Source organism: Rattus norvegicus, chromosome X, assembly GCF_036323735.1.
Source record: "Rattus norvegicus strain BN/NHsdMcwi chromosome X, GRCr8, whole genome shotgun sequence".
Taxonomy (NCBI): Eukaryota; Metazoa; Chordata; class Mammalia; order Rodentia; family Muridae; genus Rattus; species Rattus norvegicus.
The window spans coordinates 113782751-113799453 of NC_086039.1; the positions used below are offsets into that span (position 1 = coordinate 113782751).

The following is a 16703-nucleotide window of genomic DNA, read 5'->3' on the forward strand; positions in this document are numbered from 1 at the left end:
CTTTTCCTTACTGAAAAATGGCCTCTGCTCTTGACCATTCCCATTTTAGCGAGTGACAGAAGGCATTTCCAGAACATCTTTTCTTTCCTCTGACCCTTTGGATCATGCAGTGTTCAACTCTGTCAAAATGGCGGGCATCAGCTGATAGATGTACACCCGAGAACACCACCAGAAGATGCCTGCTAAAGAAAATTGTGACTACCTGGCTTATCTGGATTGCACATCAGATTTGGTGTAGACAGACGGCGTGGTCCGGAACTGGCACCTGGACTTGCAGGACCCTCAGCTTGAACCAAAGCTGGAGTTGGAGTCGGAACTGCAGTAGGAGGTTCAATCGGAGCTGGAGTTGATGCCTGAGTCGGAGTCGGAGCAGAAGCCTGAGCCGTTGCTGGAGCCGGAATCGAAGCTGGAGATGGAACCGGAGCCGAAGTAGCTGGAGCAACCTGAATAGCAGTAGTGGTGGCAGCAGCAGCAACAGTGGCAACAGCAGCACCAGCGGCAGCACCAGCACCAGCACCAGCACCAGCACCAGCAGCTGCACCAGCAGCAGTAGCAGCAGCAGGAGTTGGAGAAACGGTAGCAGAAGTAAGAGATGCAGCAACTGCAATCTGACCAGCAGCAGCTGGAGAGACAGGAGCAGCTGGAGAGACAGGAGCAGCTGGAGAGACAGGAGCAGCCTGAGAGATCGAAGTAGCTGCAGAGACAGAGGTAGCTGCAGAGACAGGAGTAGCTGGAGTGACAGCAGCAGCAGCAGCAGCAGCAAGAGCAGCAGCATTTGCTGGAGATGGGGTGGCAGTAGCAGCAGCTGGAGCAGCAGCAGCAGCAACAGCAACTGGAGCAGCAGCTACCATGATAGTGGTGTTGGTGGCAGCAGTGGCAGTGTTGGTGGCAGCAGTTGCATTGATGGCAGCAGCAGGAGCAGCAGCAGCAACTGGACCAGCCATTGGAACCGAGATGGGAGTGACAGCTGCAGTTTTGGTGGACTCTGATCCGCGCTCAGTTTGGGTGCTACAGTCGCGACTGCCAGTCTTCGAATGAGCTGAGAGTAGAGGAGTAGATGGAGGCACAGGGGAAGGTGTGGATGGCACAGGCTCAGCACGGTAGTCTCCACCCAAAAGAATGCCTAAGGGTGAAGCAAGGAACAAGAGGATGGGAGGTGATTTTTCTCTAGATACTGATTAACTATTTGCCCTTTTCGGGAATTGAGGAAAAGAAAATATTTGATAGTTTTCTTCCAAACGTGATTGGTTTTGCCTCTAGTGAACCTCTGGGATCCTCTCTCTCTTACATCCCAGCTAAGAGTTGCTTTTGGACTTAGATCCCTTCTTGTCTTTATTATTCAATTAACAACATAACATTAAACCTCTAAGTGTCCTGGGTATCAGTTACACTTCTTTTTCATTAGTGATTTCGGAAGACCAACTTGTCAGAGGTCTTTTTTTTGTACCAGTCATAATACCCCACATTCACCAGAGAGATGAAAATAACTCAGTGGCATGGGGAGTCTGTGGATACCAATAAGGGTGTTTTGAGTTGTGTAACGTACGGTTCCAAACATGACCAGGGCTCAAAGAACTCTGACTAAAGGATACTGCATTCATTGGATCAAGAAAGGAGTTAAAAACACCAAAAGATTTGAAATATATCATTTGTTTGCTTCCTTTGGATCAAAAATGTGTCTCAGTATGTAAGGTACTCCGAGGCTTTAATTAGAGGGGATAAAATGGACAGGAATTGAACGAAGAAGTACATTCTGTTCTCTTATCTGAACATTCTGGTAAGAAAAGCTGACACGTGACTTCATTAGCCTTAAGAGAATTTTGGGTCCTCTTTCCATAGGAGAGGAAGGAACATAGCGATGCTGTAATTTTGAATTTTGCCTGAGATAAAGTCCATTTGAGTTTTGAACAAAGTTCCCATGTGGCAAAAGCCAAATACAAGAATTTTTTTTTTTTTACATAAAAGTCAAGTTCGGTTCTTTCCCAACCCTAAAGAACACAGGATTCTCATATTTTCAGTCTTTCAGTTACTGTTCTCACCATGAGACTTCAGAGTCCTCCTTATGCATCTAGTTCCATGAGGAGAAAAAAATAACCCCAAACTCTCCTCTCTAGAAGCTGGACCATTGTCCTTTTCCTTGCTGCGTGGAACAGAGCCATGATACTTTCTAGGTATGTCACTGTACCCTTGCTTCTGTTCCTATCATTTTTCTTACCTAGGCTCCCCTTCCAGCTCTTGTCGTCTCGCTTCTCCTCCATGATGGGCACACCAGTCAATGTAGATGAGTGTACAAGCAGGCCTGATCCAGCATTGGAAATGGACATCAGAGACTTCGCTGGCCGCATGGATGACAGTTGCTCTGTCTTACTAGGCTCCTTTCTGGAGCGCTGCTGCAGCACCTTGATCATGGCATCCTTTTCAATAATCTGCGCATGGAGGGTCTTAATCCTAGGAGACAAAGAAAAAGCACACACAGAGACTTGGTTACTACTTCTCCATTCTAATCTCACCGCCTACATGGATTTGTATTCCTATTATCCTTTCTATTAAGGGCTGGTGTAGTGAATTCTTAGTTGGAGGCAAGGGTCAGTGTGTTAAGGCTTAAAGGAAAATAAAATAGCACATCCTCTGGACTGCCAAGTAGACATAAGAGAGCATCTAAAAATTTCTGTGGACACCCTAGAAGATCAAAGTCAAATATTGGCAAATAGAAAGGCCATGTATGAAAGAAGTCATTCTCTAGTAAAGGAGTATGTCCATAATAACAGTAAGTTCAGTGAGAAGATAAGAGTCTTCTACTAGTAAGGCATGACTTCCAGGTAGTAATAAATGACACTGAGTCTATAAAAGACACTGGGTGCCATAATCCCCAGATATTTTGTTGACAGATTATCTGTATTATAGAATTATTGCTACAAGGAATACCTCAGAATGGAATACAAATGGAAAACAATTATAAAATCCAGGAAAAAGCAACCCTACCTGGAACTCCACAGTTAGCAAGAATGTTCATTATTAAGGCCATCACATCAAACCTTAGGTAACAGACTGGCAGGGGTAAAGAGGTAGGAGGTCGGCAGGCTACACAATCAAGTTCATCATTTCTGAATAAACAGCTTGCCCTACTCTACTGATGTAGCTGGTCTCAATATCGACTTCTCAATCCTTCTGGGTCTGCATTCAGACTTTACCTTCCTTCCATGTCTAAGCAACGCTTGTTTGCCATCAGGATCTCTTCCTCTTCTTTCTGGATGCGGGCCTCTAAGGCTGTGTCATAGCTGGTGTTAGGAGAGTGGCTAATGACTGTTGTGTCTCTGTGGGGGACAAAGGGCAGTGACGATGATGAGCAGGCATCAAAACCAATACATGTTATTTTCAATCCTAAGTCAATGGAAGATTTGCTGAAAATTCTTAAATTAACATTGATCTCAACAGGAATGTTTGATTTGTCAGGGACTCACTGGAAAGAGCTTTGAGCAAGTATGATTTCAGGAATATGTACACTTCCGACTTCATTCTCTTAACAGTCACAAAATGGAAAGGTATTTTTGAAAGAAACCAGAGGATTGCTAAGTAGGTTCTATGACAGTTGAGGATCATTTACATATGAGGGCTAGAAACACACAACAGAGACACAGAAACTAAAGCCAGTTATGCCATATGAACTAACAGAAGGGGACTTTGACTCGGTGCTCTTTGCTTCTTTATCTAATCTACATCAGCAACCATTCTCTCACTGAATACATGGGTTTTAAACCAACCCAAGTGACTGTTCTCATGCCAGAGTCTCAGCTGTGCAAGGGATCATCGTGTTCCACCTGGAATTGTCTCAGGCCATTAACTCAAAGCCTCAAAAAAGGAGAAACATGTGTGCAGAGGAGAATACCAGAGACAGAGAGGGGTGAGTAGATGAGAGACCAAAAGACAAGGAAAAGAGATGAGGCCTAAGAGAGAGATAGGTATTATGATTAAAGAAGACATGCATGGGGTTAAAGGTTATACAGGAATCAGGACAACAAGCTGAAGAAGGACGAAGTGGGCCTGCTTCACTCTCCTCCTTCCGGATTCCAGGTATGTTATCTGATGGAAGCTAAAGAGTCATGTTCTCTTGGCATTGGGATTGTGACCAGAAAAGATTTGGGGTAATAGAATAACAAGGGAATGACCAGGTGGTAAGTTAGCTTCCCTAAGATTAGGGAGGTCTGTCTGGTAGGCCTCTATAAAAACCACTGCTCTCCCAATGACTACAGCTCCTTTGCAAACTTGTAACTGTTTACTGGAGTTGGGAAGAAGTGGGAGGGATACAGTTTCTCTCCATCATTTGCCAAATCAAACTAGTTTAACATCCCCAAATTCTATATTTCTCCAGAGCAATCACTTGTTCACAATTCTCCTGAATTAACCCCCTTGCACAGTACTCGATATGAAGGCTATTCCTAGAGACAGCCCCAGGATCAAGTCGCTGATTCCTCAAGTACTCTGCCAGAAACCAACTTTCTGAAGTGCAAAAGTCAGTTACCTGCTTTTATGCTTACTCTTCTTCACATGCAAAATGAGAACTGAAGTGACATTTCCTGCCCTTTTATGTAAATTAAAGTTAGTGATATAAAAACATCTACCATTGGGCACAGGAAAGGCACACAACAATGCCCTTTCTTTTTTAATAGAAAGAGAATAACAAAATGTCAGTATGAGCTTGAAACAGTGTGCCCCTTGGTGCAATCCTGGAGGCCATTTGTGCTCTTACAGAGTGCCAAGGGAAACTGAAGGCTAACTCTTTAGAGCCAAGCCTCTTGAAAAGTGCATGCTGTCTACAGACACTGGGGGTTTGAACGTACGGTTTGTCATTGGGGGAACTGGTGCTGGCCTACAGCCATTCATTGCATAAAAGACCAGTTTGGGTACACAGAGCCCTGCCAGCTAATTGATATGGACATTGTGAACTGCTCAGGAATGGAGCCTGAAAATGTGGGGCACTTAGTGAATTCCTACAGGGCTGCCAGGACAGCCCTCAACATCAATCTTCCTTGGAGAAGGGCTAGGGCTAGGAAGCCAATGGCTTTGCCAATGCAAGCTAGTACAGCATTTGAAGGAACTAGGTCCAGAGCTCTCTGAGGCTACCCTCAAGAATATCAGGAGATAATGGCTGCAGGCTGCAGACAGCATTCAAAGCCACATGCCCCTGGACCTCCTATGTCATCCTCTAAAATTCTTAAATAAACAGATGTTTGTTAATATCCCCCCCCCAAAGTATGCTCTCCTTTTCTCTAATAGCATAGTCCCAACTGAGGCAGGAAGATCATTACCAGATCTATATAGCAAGTATCAGGCCAGCCAAAGTCTGTTTGAGACTCTGTCTCTAAAGATCAAAAAATAACTTAAAAATAAATCACTAAATATGCTTCATCTTTTCTAACTGGTAGCATCTTGCTGCTTATTTAATACCAGAACTTTACCAAATGGGGAAGATCATGGGAGGCTAGAGAGAAGAAACATGTGGAAATGATTAGGCCCTAGGTGTAGGAAACTTGCAAGGGTAGACAAGGAATAAATAATTAACTACTACAGGAGTGAGTTTGGACTTTGGTCCAACAGGCATTGAAAATCACTAGAGCTTTTTGTGGGGAATGAAAGAGTATGTGCTAAGCTCTGTGACAACAGCACTATCTGTTGCTGAAACACAGAGGTGGATCAGAGGAGAGAGGCACTTGAATCAAGCAGAGCAGTTTGGAAGGTGATTGCAGTAATCCCATCAGACGATAATGAAAACACACACCAGTAAAGTGGCACGGGAAACGGGAACGGGCTGTAGGTGGTGGACGTGATTGGACTTGGAGACCATGTCCATGGTAACATTAGGGAGATAAAAGAATGAATGAGAACTGTACTTGTAATTCAAATCATGGAACAGTGTTTGCTGTCATGGGGAACCAAGGAGAGGATTTTTCCAAAGTGCTATGATGGCTTTAGATTACAGAGCTGTTGCAGTGAAGTTGTCTTGAGAACAGTCCTATGATGGGATCCATCAAGTTGCTGGAGATTTCTAAGTTTAATCTTAGAGATGAAAGCACTACTATTACAGTATTTTTCTAATTGCAGAGAAGTTCTGGTTGAAAACAAGGTAAGTACAGTGCAGACTGAGAAAGGACATTAAGGAAGGAACACATAGCCAAGTGTGGTACGAATCTTCCTCACACCCTCCGTTACTTTACCACCTCTTCTTCTGGATTTGCACTGGCCAAAACAAACCTGCAACATTCCAAGTTAACAACCCAAGGTAACAACCCAATTCAGTAAATCCATCCTAGTAGATCACATGGTTGATGGGTTGTTATTGTATTATCTTTTTGCTGCTCTCCAGGCATAACCTCACCGTTTATGAGCTCAAACTCAAAATCTGGATTGCTAAATCAGATTTTCTGGGAATGAAGAGGGACTTCTTTTTAGGGAGTTCCATTCATCATATTAAGTGCCTAGATTCTCGGGAGACACAGTAACTCAGAGCCTGAATGCAGGGAATGATCCTGCAAGTATTGACAACTCCTGCAAGTGCCTAAGAATCTTCAGCTAATCCTTCATTGAACAGCGAAGGATCTCAAGCTCATCATCACTGAGCTAGGAGACAGTTAAACGGATACACTGTTGATTTCCATTCTGGCTCTTGTGCCCTTGAGTACTGCTCTATAGATGACAGAATATCTCCATGACTGAGAGCAGAATAGATAATAGCACCCACCTTTAAAAGATAAGTAATATGTTAAAGTTGTTACTAGAGCCCTGCCTGTTTTTGAGAAATAAAATACATTTTTCGTAGCCTTTGGACAAAAAATATTAAGTGTCACATACTATTGTATTTCATTTTCTACAGGGTTTGATATAGCCTAAGCTGGCTTTGAACTTACACCCTTCCTCCGTGTCCCTCTTGTGCACTGAGACAACAGGTCGGTGCCACCACACTCAGCTCAGGTACTTATTTTTAAAAACGTGAAATTCAACTACCTCACTAGAAAAGCCAAAGAAGCCTTCAATGTATTCTTTCTTTCTCCCCTTCTCTCCTTTCCACTGCATTGAATACAACTTACCTATACATACAGCAATCAGTCTCACTGTCTATTCCTAGACACTTCTAGTTTCTAGTCCCCAATTCCTGTCTGAAAACATTGTACCAACAGCTTTCCCTTGGCAAAAGATTATTTAGAATCAAAGCACTACAAAGGTTATAGACAGACTACCATGTAGTATGGCTTCTAATGCAAGAAAATAATCTTTTAAAAAAATCCTATGTTAAAATTTGTATTTCCTTATATTCAAAGGTCACACACTGGAAATAATCCAAATATCCATCACCACATGAATGGATAAATGATCTATGATACATCCATTCCATGACACATTACACAGAAATAAGAAGGCATGGGCTATTAATAAATGCATCAACTGTGATGGATCAAAATAATTATGCTGAGCAGGACAAGTAAAACAGAGCATAAACACAATGTAACTCCTTTTTCTATTGACAGTCTAGGAAAGACATTTGTAGTTTTATGACATGAACCAGATGAGTCATTGCCTAGGAAGGAAAGCATCAAGTTTAAGGGCCAGGAGGTCACGGGAGAATGTGACTTCTATTTTGAGTGTTAAAATGTAGTGCTAATTACACACTGATTAAAAAAACTTGCCTTTTCTCTCAGTTCCTCTTCTTCCTTCCCTCTTTGCTCCCTCCATTTTTTTTTTTTTTTACTTTTCCTCTTTAATCAAATTTTGAGCACTTTCCATCTGCAGTCAACATCCCAGGCATCATTTTGCATTTAATTTGAATTTAATCGCAATGAATGCAAATTGCATTGAATGTCTGTATGTGTGTGTGTGTGTATATATATATATATACATGTATATATGTATCATTCATATATATATGAATGATTTCCATCACAGAACAAAGACAAAGGATTCAGGTTGGTGGCAGGTCGAAGTGAAGGAATGTGAAGAGATACTGGCATGACAGAGAGAAAGGCCTATAAGGTAAGAAATCTTGTTTTCTGAATATTATCTCACAGATTTAAAATAAGGAAGCCAGTCTGTAGAACAAAGTGAAATGATATTATCATTGGAAATATAGAATAAACCTTTAATAAAAGGGTCAGGAGGAATCATCTAGTCTAACTCATTTATGCTACAGGCATTTCAATATAATCTCTCCACCTCTCATCTTTTCCTATTGTCTGAATCCATTATAAACAGTGCAGATCAGGAATGTTTGCCTCTGGAAGAAGGTGTTCCTACTTGCTAGGAACACTGGGAACAGCCTGTGTTCTATCACATTAAATGATAAACATGCATATTTTGCTGAAAATTGTAATTATGTGGACACATTCTACCTAGTGATACAAAGCAATTCAATTTAAGTCAACTCATTTTAGACATAGATCTGTAAGAGAACTCACTCAATTCTTAGTGCTTTCCAGAAAGGAGAGGAGGAATGGTTTGTTTATTTTTATATAATGGCCCTTGTGCCAAGCACCTTTCTAGATTTCTTGTACTTTGCCCTGGAATCCATTCTGTAGTCAGCACCAAGATGCCTCCTTCAAACATTTTCTCATGCCTTGTACAGTTATGAGCTACGTCATGCAAAGCTTCTGCACAAAGTGGACAAAATGACCCAGGATCTCTCTGGCTCACCATGAGCACATTTCCTGCATCAGGCCTTCACAAATATCTCTGAGCAAGTGCTGCCCTTCTTTGGGAGCCTGTAGATAATATGATACTAAATTCTGCTTCATATCTGCCTCCAAGCCTTGTGACCATCTTCGGACACACATGGAGATTCATTGGACACTATTATGACACTGGCTTTTCACGGAGCATGCTTTTTCCAGGAAACAAAGCCAGGGAAACTTCAGCTGATAAAGACCTCAAGATTAAGGCAAAGATGGCTTCAGTCTATTAAAGGTATAAGGTTATCTGGAGACAGGAGACTCTGGAATAAGTCTACCTGGAGAATCCTGAGTATCTTTAGAATGTGCCAGTCCAACACTGATTCCTTCCACACACCTATTAGTACTTAAAATCTAGCAAGTACTGGACTCTACTGATGTAGCACATTTGCAAGAATATAAAAATACACTGCTGTGTCTAATAACTTTCTGAATAGAAGCCTGTTTGGGTACAATATACTCTAATGCAAGAGACTAGAGTCAAGACCCCCTTTAATACCTATGTCTACACCTACATCCTGTCTATTATCCCCACAACCAAAGCTATCACCTGGTGATACCTGAGCTGTTTCTTTCTCCGCTAACAGTTATGAACATAGGCAACATACAAAAGCTGTGAAGAACAATTGTTTCCTATAAAAGCTAATTAATTCTTTTTATTAATATGCAAAAAAAGTACCCAAGAAACCAAAAATAGAACTCCTCTTGCCTTTTTCTCTCTGGTACCAGATAGAAAGAGACTTCTTATATAAGATTATCTCAGGAATACAGAGCCTGTAGCCTGCAGATATAGACCTTCTCAAAGGGCCGTGATGGACTCATATTCCACACATACCCAGGAAGAGCCAGGACTATCAAATGGCAGCAGCTACTCCTGAGTGACATTTGCTTTCTGACTGGAATTTCTGCAGTGGGGATTTCACGTTGGTCCTGAGACTAAATACCAGGCACATGTGGCTGAAAGGATCTATAGCTAATAGGGAATGAGGTGTACAAATACTTACTAAGCCTATCTGTAATATTCCAGCTCATTCCTAATGCAAACTCAATTATCATGCTAGAAAGTCCATAATTTTGAAATCTTTACAATTCTCTCCCCAAATCCATCCGGTCCATGTGTAATTGGAAAAAGAAAAACATATATGAAGAGAAACTGAAGGGGAGGAAAATGACTAGATATTGGGAAATCTCTGAATGAGTTAGTGTACCTGCTTTTCCCATTCACATCTTTCAGTGACTTACCTCTGCGCAGCCACGGTTGCAGCAGCATCCAGAGCAAAGTGTCTCATCACATTCTCTTCCAAATACTTTTGCTCCCACTTAGTCATATCTGCTTCCAGGGCCAGAATTCTCTCCTCCTTCTCCCGGAGGAGCTCCATCAGTGCAGCAGCATTGTATTCCGAAGCATTAGTGGGCTGAGAGTTGCCCTGGCGCTATTGGGGGAGATTCCAAGACCCCTCAAGTTAGTGAAAGAAAAACCATATTGCCTAAGTCATGAAGATTGATTATCTATGTATCTATGTATCTATCTATGTATCTATGTATCTATCTATCCATCCATCCATCCATCCATCCATCCATGTATCAATCATTGCTGATTTTCTAAGACAGGATTTCACTATTTAGGTTTGAACTCATGAATCCCCTGACACAGCCTCCCCTACCCAATCTGGTCTGAAGAGCTTCCGTTTTATAAGAACAGGCTTGGCCATGCTATTTTGTTTCTTTGCCTGACTGTTTTTTGCATAGTGTCGAAGATCTAACCTAGAGTTTCATGCATGTTAGGCAAGCACTGTTATTGATTGGTGTTTCCAGGTATCAAACCATACAGTGCTGTGAGCACTGATGAACTGTTCTATTCCTAACCTCAGCTCTTTTTTTTTTTTTTTCGGGGCTGGGGATTGAACCCAGGACCTTACGCTTCCTAGGCAAGCGCTCTACCACTGAGCCAAATCCCCAACCCCCTAACCTCAGCTTTTAATTTGAGTACAAGGCTGATTCAAAAGAAGGAAGGAGAATTTACATCTCCACATTGCTAGGTTGTTTGAAACTTAGATGTAATGAAATAAAAACTTCAGTCCTTAGCTGACAGTAAAATCTTCAAGGAAAATGGGAATTTTTTTCTTTTAAATATGATTTGGTTCCAAAATTGTCCCTAATTTATGAGATCTTTACTGAGGTGCTCAACATTTGGGGTGAGGGGGTCTTGATTTTTTTTTCTCCTCTAAACCCCAATAAGTAGTATGGTCAGAAGATTATTAAAGACCACTTACAGCTGAAAGTGGTGGTGTACACCTTCACAGACTTAAGTTGTAAACTTGTCTGGACTACAAGAGACCCAATCCCAGAACAAAATAGAAAAACTCTCCAAAGATCCCACCAGCTTCGATTCAAAAAACATCAACTAATTCAGGTGTACATCTGTTTCACTTCATATGGATTTTTTTGAGGTTGTTGTTCTGGTTCGTGGGAAAAATAAAATGGCAGATTTTGCTGGAATAGAAAACTAAGGAAGAAATAGGTAGGCTATGTATTTATACTGGCCACACCTTTTACTCTACCACAGGGAGCTGGCAAACATGTAAAGATTAACAAGCACTAAGTACCTTTAGAGTCTGATGAACACAAAATAATACACAAAGAAGCAAGCAAATACCCAGGAATTTGGCATTTCTTTTCTCCCGTTCCTTCATTCCACTAGTTAAGTAAGCCTCAGGAAACAAGCCCCGAGGAGTAAAGAAGTAAAGGATCATTCCAAGGCTAAATACCCCGCACAAGATTTATAAGTCCCCCTCTCCCCAAGATTATATAAGCAGTAACAGTTGCTACAGAGACAAAATTCTGATTGGTGGAGCAGCCTGGAGGTTCAGCAGAGATCTTCAGTGATTCAGCTATAATGCGTCATCCCCCATGCTTAGGGAAGGAAGACCTTTCCAGCTGCATTTGAGTCACCTATACTTCCATATGTAGCCCCTTGCCAGTATTTCTGGAAGCAACCCTAAGAAACTTACTGGTTCATTAAGACAGACTTGGGTAGCATAGTTTCACACATCTATCATCTCTGTCCATCCCCAGGATGTCCCACAGCATTACCTGCTGGATTCTAAGGGATTCCAGTTCCCTCTCCAAACGTGTCCGGAGTCGGTGCTCCAGCTGCTCACGCTTCTCACATGCTGCCTGGAGCTGCACCAGAGCCTGTTGCATCTTCTCCACTTTGTCCACGTACACTTGCTTCTTTTTCAGCTGGAAATCCAGGTTGGGAGGGAGATTCGCAAATAAAAAGAAAATAAGTCACGGGGTCAGTTTCACCCTTTTCCAAATTCAGCCTTATACTGAGATTTCTTTCTGATTCAAGAAGAACAGTGAGATGGACCTTTGGAATGAGCTTTCTGCTTATAATGTATATATCATACAAATGTGAAGAGAGGTAGGACCCTCTCTTGTATCCCTTCCTCCTCCTCCTAATCTGTATGTCTTCATCAAGCTTTCTCCACCCAAAACAATACCTTAGAATGTGAGATGGTTAGTTTCCCACTTATGGCTGCCCTCATCCCTCTTCTTTACTATAAATGAGAAGGTTTGAGGAAGCTTGTCTCATTTGCGCTCTCACAGTTAATAAATGCTAAAGAAGTGGGAGGAGAAGAAGGAGAAAAGATCAATGTTGTTTAGAAGCCTACTCCCTTGAATTGTGTTTTACATTGATTATTTGTGTGTGGGAGACATAGAGACAGAGAGAGACAGAGAGACAAAGAGATACTCATCCGTACTTAAACGGTCACAGGCCACAATGGCATATAGAAGTCAGAAGACAACTTGTGAGACTTGGCTTTCTCCCTCTACAATTTGGGTTCCAGGGATCAAACTGAGGTGGTCAGGTTTGGTGGCAAGCCATTTACCCATAGAGCTCTCAGCAGCCTACAATCCCCTTAAAACACTGTCTCCTTCCAGGGCTGAGGTTAGAGAAAGCAGCTACTATGGATACAAAGGCACCAAAAATGTCTTTCTGAAAACTTGCCCTGATCATTTTTCAAAGTAGCCTACATTGGCTCACTTGGAGAACTTCTGTTTCTCAACTTGGTGATGCCAAATAATGGCTCAAATGACTTTTGGTCTCCTCAGGACAAGCAGTGTCTTACTTGTTTTATGTTTGTTTACTTTTTAATTAAAAGACTACAAATTATTTGGGATTTTCCTTTCCAAAGTTGAGGCTGATGATGACTGTGGACTGTATACTCTTTAGTTTTATTCTGGAGCCAAGGGTCCCTTAAATACTCAAATGAATCAATATATATCTCAGAGAACGATTGAGTCAGATGTGATTCTTCACCTTTGCAAGACTATAAGCAAAAACTGAGATAACCAGGGAGAAGAATGCATGTTCTTTGTACCCTTTTATCTTGTAAGCCAAACCCTGGCAAAGCAGCAATGATCAAGGAAGCCATTGGACAGCCTTAAATAAGACATTCATACTCCAATATCCAATAACATTGGAAAATTAGCAAACAGCCTTACCATTTTGCTTGCAAAAGAACAGATTCTGCTTCCCACACTACCATATAGCTTCCCTGAATGCGAGCATATCAACTTGTAGGCTCTTTCTACAATAAATTCCTCCCAAGTGGGGCACTCCTATCATTATATTTTCCTTGGTCACTAAGTTTAGAGATAGCTCAGCCACTGAGATTAAGAGTAAAAATATTATTGCTAACAGGTAGTAAAAAACATAAATCCAGGTAGTTAACTGCAGGTAATTCCTAAGCCCTGGATGACTTCAGTAGGTAGCTGCAATGGCAGAAATTGCACACCGTGTCAATATTGTCCATAGCCACATAGCCCTATTGGTCAAGCCAGTAGGACCCATCAGATCTTCTCAGTGCAGAGACCAGGTAACTCCTTCATGGTAATAATGAGCCTAAACCACAGTTGTTTTGTATTTCTGCTTCAACCGCACTACCACTTACTGGTGGGGAAACAACATTTGCTCAGAATCCTCTCCTATCCAGGTCAGAATTACTGAGCTTTCCCTGGGTGTCAGGAAACATACCTTATATTTTCCTATCACCAGACCATTGATGTCTCCTGTGACCAACAAAAGAAACCATTTTAAATTGCTTCAATGGTTTTTTGGCATTGCCTTCCAAAGCAGGCCTCATTTAATCTGGCACTGTAAACCAACAGAGGTGAATTTAAGTCTAGATGCTTTACTATTTATCAAAATTTCCTAAGGTATACAATGATCAAAGAAATCATCCTATTTTGCCTCTCAAGAAGCTTAAACCTTTCCTTCCTTACTAGGGCAAGCAAGAGATTGGGGTCTGGGATGCTTCTGCCTTGCTTTCTGTAAAGCATTCAGTACTGAGAAAGAAGGAATCATTCTGTCACCTTCACCTTTGGGGTTTTGTAATTTAGAGCTGAATGCATTTATTTGTGAATCATGCTGAAAACCCCAAGGGAGCAGTGCAATGGTAATGCAGAGAATGGGAACTATAATTATGAAGCTTAGAGCAGTTATACTTAAAGGCAATTAAACGTAGACAGCACGCATTTCTTTGCCTTGATGGCAAAGTACAGCCAAGTGAGCTCTGAAAACTGAAAAGCAAGCAATCCAGGGTCATGCCAATCTCTCTACGCCCTGCCTTTCTCAGAAATGGAAACGAAACATCCCATGAAAAGCACCCACAGAAAGAGGAGTCACTGAGCCAGCCCTCTGAATGGGAAAGGCAATGTAGAATCGGCGAGTTCTCTGAGTTTGTTGAAAACTGGGTGTTTAGACAGATTCTGCAGAGCAAGCCAAGAAAAATAAAGGCCACTATTGCTGCCATAGTCGTACATTCGTACATTTTTTTTTAAAAAAAGAAAAAATGAAAGAGTATAGCTCGGCCATAAATACTGCAAGCACCTGGGAAGCCCTTACCCCTTAGATATGTTAGAATGGAGAGTGGCAATTCTTGGATACTGCCCATGCTAGGCTTTATGCATGTAACTTACAAATTCAGCCATCTTCTAGGTTATATACTCCACAGAGTGTAGATATTTCTAAGTACTGCGGTCTATGTATTCTAACTTCATTGCTCCCGGAGATTTTATGGGCTATAATTTACTCTCTTTCCAGTTATGTGTGTTGTTAAGCTCCCCAACTTGGGTTACTGGTTGGCTATGAATGACAACTTCCCCACTGTGCCTCAGAGTCTCCATTTGTTAACAGACAACTGTGGGTAATAGGAGGAGCAGTGCACGAATCAGCAAAGCTAGATGGCTGATGCTATGCCAGGCCTGTAGAATGTGAATAGTTCGTTGCCTTCCAGCCAATAAGACTGAGTACAACAATTGCAACCAATACTACATTGCCCTCAAAAATATTAAAAACTATTTACTATGTAGTGCCAGCCAGGGTGTCTTATGGGGGTGGGCACCTCATCAATCTCTGAAGGGTGTCAAAACTTCAAACTGAATTCTGCAGATCTGATATTTTGTATGGAGTTGCTGCTATCTTCTCCTCTATTGTGTATTTATATATTTAGTGTCCTACATAAAACATCCTAATATGTAAAAACATCCTAATATATACATATATACATACATACACACATACATAAATACACACATATATATATACATACATACACACATACATACATGTGCATACTCATCCCTTTTGTTTCCAATGTTGTTTTTCATAAAGAACTAGCTGCACACCTTATAGCACTCAATCATCTTGTTTGTTTGAGACAGTGTTTTCTTAAAGTGCCTAAGCTGACCTCAAGCATAAGATCCTCCTTCCAGAATGCTGGGATTACAGGTCTACTCCACTACATACAGCGTGACATTTATCTTTTTATAAAACAGACGCAGCATTGTTACACACGTACTATTTACGGTTCCAATATACCCTTTGGTGATTTCGCTCCTCACCGCTCAGCAATTCCTTCTCCCACAAAGTTTTAAGAACTTAAAGAAAACCCACAAAACTAGATAAATAATTTATGATGACCTCTACAGGTCTTTAAACTTCCATAGTTCACAGATCTAGGAGGTGTCTTTTCATATTTAACAGTGAACAATATCTGAGAGGGTTAAAGAAAATAAGATGTTAAACAAGGTCCTAGAATATATATAACTGTGGAGGTTAAAAACTAAGTAAATGCTCTCTCTCTCTCTCTCTCTCTCTCTCTCTCTCTCTCTGTGTGTGTGTGTGTGTGTGTGTGTGTGTGTGTGTGTGTGTGTGTGTGTAAGAGAGATCACAGAAAATGTGATTTTATAGAAATCTAGATTATTTATTTTTTGATGTCTTCAGTCTTCAAGGAAATGAGGGTTCACTTTTTAAGTTTCCAAATCCACAAGTGTGGCTCTGGTCTGCATGTAGAAAATGAGTTTTCAGAACCACAGATTAGTCACTCTGAGTTTCTAATCAAACCCTGTACTCATGAGTTCCTAGAAGAAGCCACGTAAATCCATCATTTCAACCTGAATCTTTCTAGTTGTCTAGTGAATAGCAGACATCATTCCATCTATTTAAGCTTTCTTAGTAAACATTGATTCAGAAATTCGTTAAAGATTTTCCCTTCCCGTACTATCCTCTCGCCTGTCTTCTCTCAATTTGTCTCCAGAACCCATTATTTGCTTTTGTCTTCATCTCTGAGTCATCTTCTCCTCGCCCCATCCAGGAACCACTGTACCCCAGAGATTCAGTCTATGACAACTACCATTTTTGTTTTCCCACCAATATTTACTTTGCTTCGCTAAGTCATGATAAGGATATCAAATCATTCCTATTCAGAATAAATATAAATTTTCAATGGAGAATCTTTGTCAAATATAGTACAGGTCTGTCATCCCTGTGCTTTGAAAACTGAAGAACCCTCTTCTCTCTCTGTTTCTCTCTCTCTCTCTCTTTCTCTCTCTCTCTCTCTCTCTCTCAATTTCTCAATCTTTCCCCCTCCATCTCTCCCTTCCCCCTTCCCAGACAAATGCACAGACACACAAAAGGAA

The 16703-nt window shown here is 41.3% G+C and overlaps 1 protein-coding gene across 6 annotated transcripts in view; it reads right to left on the reverse strand.

Moving 5' to 3' along the window:
* Window positions 1–16703, reverse strand: part of Amot (angiomotin) — a 58857-nt gene that overhangs the window by 3761 nt on the left and 38393 nt on the right. For all 6 annotated transcript variants that reach the window (XM_006257423.5, XM_006257420.5, XM_006257422.3 and 3 more), the window contains 5 exons: window positions 11808–11957; window positions 9957–10147; window positions 3192–3314; window positions 2216–2448; window positions 203–1123 (listed from right to left, as the gene is read on the reverse strand). In XM_006257423.5, coding sequence (XP_006257485.2) covers window positions 203–1123; window positions 2216–2448; window positions 3192–3314; window positions 9957–10147; window positions 11808–11957 — 1618 coding nt within the window. The remainder of the gene's footprint in view (window positions 1–202; window positions 1124–2215; window positions 2449–3191; window positions 3315–9956; window positions 10148–11807; window positions 11958–16703) is intronic.